Source organism: Nematolebias whitei, chromosome 10 (assembly GCF_014905685.2).
Source record: "Nematolebias whitei isolate Nwh7 chromosome 10, NemWhi1, whole genome shotgun sequence".
NCBI classification, from domain to species: Eukaryota; Metazoa; Chordata; class Actinopteri; order Cyprinodontiformes; family Rivulidae; genus Nematolebias; species Nematolebias whitei.
The window spans coordinates 40,099,934-40,103,953 of record NC_056507.1 but is presented as its reverse complement, the minus strand read 5'-3'; the positions used below and the strand labels follow the sequence as shown (position 1 = coordinate 40,103,953).

The following is a 4,020-nucleotide window of genomic DNA, read 5'->3' as shown; positions in this document are numbered from 1 at the left end:
ATTATACAACTAAAAACAACTATACCATGCTGAGCCGAGTCGAACCGTGCTGTACCTGTACTAAATGTACTAATGGAACAGAAGCATAAAATAGTTTCAAAAGATCAAATCAACTAAAACTGTCCAAATTCTCATGTAGCCCAAGTTAAATGCTCTCTTAACTTTAAAAGCAGTAAGAGATGAAGCATGCCCGTTCCATCCTCCCTCTCAGCAGTTCTCTCTGACCAGCACATACTTGATCAGGCGCATGGAGCTTTTCTTTCCTCTCCATGATGTACGATAGCGTCCCATCCTCTTCCTCTGACCCCTCCAGGTCGCCACCAGCAGAACCGAGCAACAGCAGCTCAGCAGGACCGTGACACACACGGCCACTAACACCAGAATGGTGTGTGCAGCCACGTGCCACCCAGGTCCCAGCTCTGTGATTGTGCTCCCCTCACTGACCCCATGGCCATCACTGCTGTCTGCAGTCTGGTTCTTCTCGAGGCTGCCCTCAGTGCTACTCAGAGTAGTTGAGTCAGTTAAAGTGCTGTTAGATGACTCGTGGCGGGCTGTGGTTGGCTGATGGGTGGAGATGAAGGGTCCTGGAGTTGTAGCAGAAATGTCATGTGGAGTCTCTGAGTTGGAATGAGCAGGTGAGATAACGGTGGTGAACATGGACGGAGTAATAAGCCCAAGTGATAAAGCTGGTGGAGCAGTTGTTGGGTCTGTGGTTTGCACATTGTTTCCTGAATATGAGGACGTTTTTCCAGAAGAAGAGGAGGCTGTTGTGGATGAAGAGACAGTTGTGAGCTGACAGGCGCTCCGCCATGCCACATTGGTGTGCACGTCTCTTGCTGGAAATGATGGTGTCACAGGAGATGTAGAGGTAAGAGGCAGCTTCTCAGGAGGAGGTGGATGGATGAGCTGTCGTTTGTCTGGGGGCAGAAGATCGGAGGCATTCACCCGACTGAAGTGGTGGGGTAACACACGAACGTTTGATGTGAAGTATTTTCCAAACACCAACAGGTCAGGATCCACTCCTGAAATGAGAAGAAACAAGTGTCTCAACGTGTGTTGGTGTCAAATTTATTTTTACCTTTAAAATGAAGTCAAAACCAGCTGTTCAGCTTGCAGTCCAAACTTCAGCAGAAACACTTCATAATCAGAGGCAAAATCATGAAAAAAAAGATTTTTCATGAAGCGTATTGGATGCAGGACGGAAATATAAAGTATCCAAATACATATTTTATTTTAAATCAATAAAATGACTCCATTTATCTGTATATTTTTTAAATCAAAGCCCTTTTTGAATTTATATTTGACACTTAATTAAGGTAAAAAAAATAGCTAGACCAGGCAAGAACATACGAATAAAGTTGTGTAAGTTAGGGTTGGAAGGCCAGAAAAGAAGTTCCTCTTCAGATTAATGACTAAATGTAGGAAAGTATGCACAGGTGAAAATGGTAAAGTTTATAGAAAGTACAAACCGGATTCCAAAAAAGTTGGGACACTAAACAAATTGTGAATAAATCTGAATGCAATGATTTGGAGGTGCCAACATCTAATATTTAATTCAGACTAGAACACGAATCACAGATAAAAAGTTTAAACTGAGAGAATGTATCATTTTAAGGGAAAAGTCTGTTGTTTCCAAATTTCATGGCGTCAACAAATCCCAAGAAAGTTGGGACAAGTCCATTTTTACCACTGTGTGGCATCCCCCCTTCTTCGTACAACACTCAACAGATGTCTGGGGACAGAGGAGACCAGTTTCTCAAGTTTAGAAATAGGAATGCTCTCCCATTCATGTCTAATAACAGGCCTCTAACTGTTCAATCGTCTTGGGCCTTCTTTGTCGCACCTTCCTCTTTATGATGCGCCAAATGTTCTCTATAGGTGAAAGATCTGGACTGCAGGCTGGCCATTTCAGTACCGGATCCATCTCCTATGTAGCCATGATGTTGTGATTGCTGCAGAATGTGGTCTCACATTATCGTGTTGAAAAATGCAGGGTCTTCCCTGAAAGAGATGACGTCTAGATGGGAGCATATGTTGTTCTAGAACCTGAACATTGTTCTCTGCATTAATGGTGCCTTTCCAGACATGCAAGCTGCCCATGCCACAAGCGCTCATGCAACGCCATACCATCAGTGATGCAGGCTTCTGAACGGAGCGTTGATAACAACTTGGGCTGTTCTTGTCCTCTCTGGTCCGGATGACATGGCGTCTCAGTGTTCCATAAAGAACTTCAAATCATGACTCATCTGATCACAGAACAGTCTTCCATTTTGCCACACTCCATTTTAAATGACCCCTGGCCCAGTGCAAACATCTGAGCTTGTGGAACTTGCTTAGAGATGGCTTCCTCTTTGCACTGTTGAGTTTCAGCTGGCAACGGCGGATGGCACGGTGGATTATGTTCACTGACAATGCTTTCTGGAAGTATTCCTGAGCCCATTCTGTTATTTCCTTGAGACAGTGGCATTCCTGTTTGAGGTGCAGTGACGTTTAATGGCCCGGAGATCATGAGCATCCAGTAGAGTTTTACGGCCTTGACCCTTACGCACAGCGATTGTTCAAGATTCTCTGAATCTTTTGATGATGTTATGCACGGTTGATGATGATAACTTAAAAGTCTTTGCTATTTTATGCTGGGTAACACCATTCTGGTATTGCTGCACTATCTTTCTGCGCAACAATGGTGGAATTGGTGATCCTCTTACCATCTTGGCTTCTGAGAGACACTGACACTATGAGAAGCTCTTTTTATACCCAATCATGTTGTCAATTGACCTAATTAGTGTTAATTGGTCTCCCAGCTGTTCGTTATATGCACAATTTCCTTTTGCCAGCCACTTATTACTACTTGTCCCAACTTTTTTGGGATTTGTTGATACTGTGAAATTTTGAATCAACATATTTTTCCTTTAAAATGTTACATTTACTCAGATTAAAGTTTTGATCTGTCATCTACAGGACCTTCTCAAAAAATTAGCATATTGTGATAAAGGTCATTATTTTCCATAATGTAATGATAAAAATGAAACTTTCATATATTTCAGATTCATTGCACACCAACTGAAATATTTCCGGTCTTTAATTGTTTTAATACTGATGATTATGGCATAGGGGCAGCACGGTGGCGCAACTGGTAGAGCTGCTGCTGCCTTTCAGCGAGCAGGTCCTTGGTTCAAACCCCGGTCCAGGGGCTTTTCTGGGTGGAGTTTGCATGTTCTCTCTGTGTATGCATGGGTTTTCTCCAGGTGCTCTAGTTTCCTCCCACATACCAAAAACATGCATGTTAGGCTGACTGGTAACTCTAAAATTGTCCCTAGGTGTGAATGAGAGAGTGAATGGTTGTTTGTCTCTATGTAGCCCTGTGATGGACTTGCGACCCGTCCAGGGTGTACCCCGCCCCTCGCACAGTGATTGCTGGACATGGGCACCTGCGACCACCGTGACCCAAAATGGAATAAGCGGGTAAAGATAATGGATGCATGGATGGTTGGATTATGGCATACAGCTCATGAAAACCCAAAATGCCTGTCCCAAAAAAATTAGCATACCATGAAAAGGTTCTCTAAACAAGCTATTAACCTAACCATCTGAATCAACGACGTAACTCTGAACACCTGCAAAAGATTCCTGAGGCTTTTAAAAACTCACAGCCTTGTTCATTACTCAAAACCGCAATCATGGGTAAGACTGCCGACCTGACTGCTGTCCAGAAGGCCATCATTGACACCCTCAAGCAAGAGGGTAAGACACAGAAAGAAAATGCTGAATGAATAGGCTGTTCCCAGAGCACTGTATCAAGGCACCTCAGTGGGAAGTCTGTGGGAAGGGAAAAGTGTGTCAGAAAACGCTGCACAACGAGAAGAGGTGACCGGACCCTGAGGAGGATTGTGGAGAAGGATCGATTCCAGACCTTGGGGGACCTGCGGAAGCAGTGGACTGAGTCTGGAGTAGAAACATCCAGAGCCACTGTGCGCAGGCGTGTGCAGGAAATGGGCTACAGGTGCCGCATTCCCCAGGTCA

The 4,020-nt window shown here is 44.2% G+C and overlaps 1 protein-coding gene across 1 annotated transcript in view; it reads right to left on the bottom strand.

Moving 5' to 3' along the window:
• Nucleotides 1-207: 207 nt before the first annotated feature.
• The window catches only part of LOC119415854 (MANSC domain-containing protein 4-like), a 7,802-nt gene continuing 3,989 nt past the window's right edge, over nucleotides 208-4,020 (bottom strand). The window contains exon 3 of the mRNA XM_037683029.1: nucleotides 208-1,022. Coding sequence (XP_037538957.1) covers nucleotides 208-1,022 — 815 coding nt within the window. The remainder of the gene's footprint in view (nucleotides 1,023-4,020) is intronic.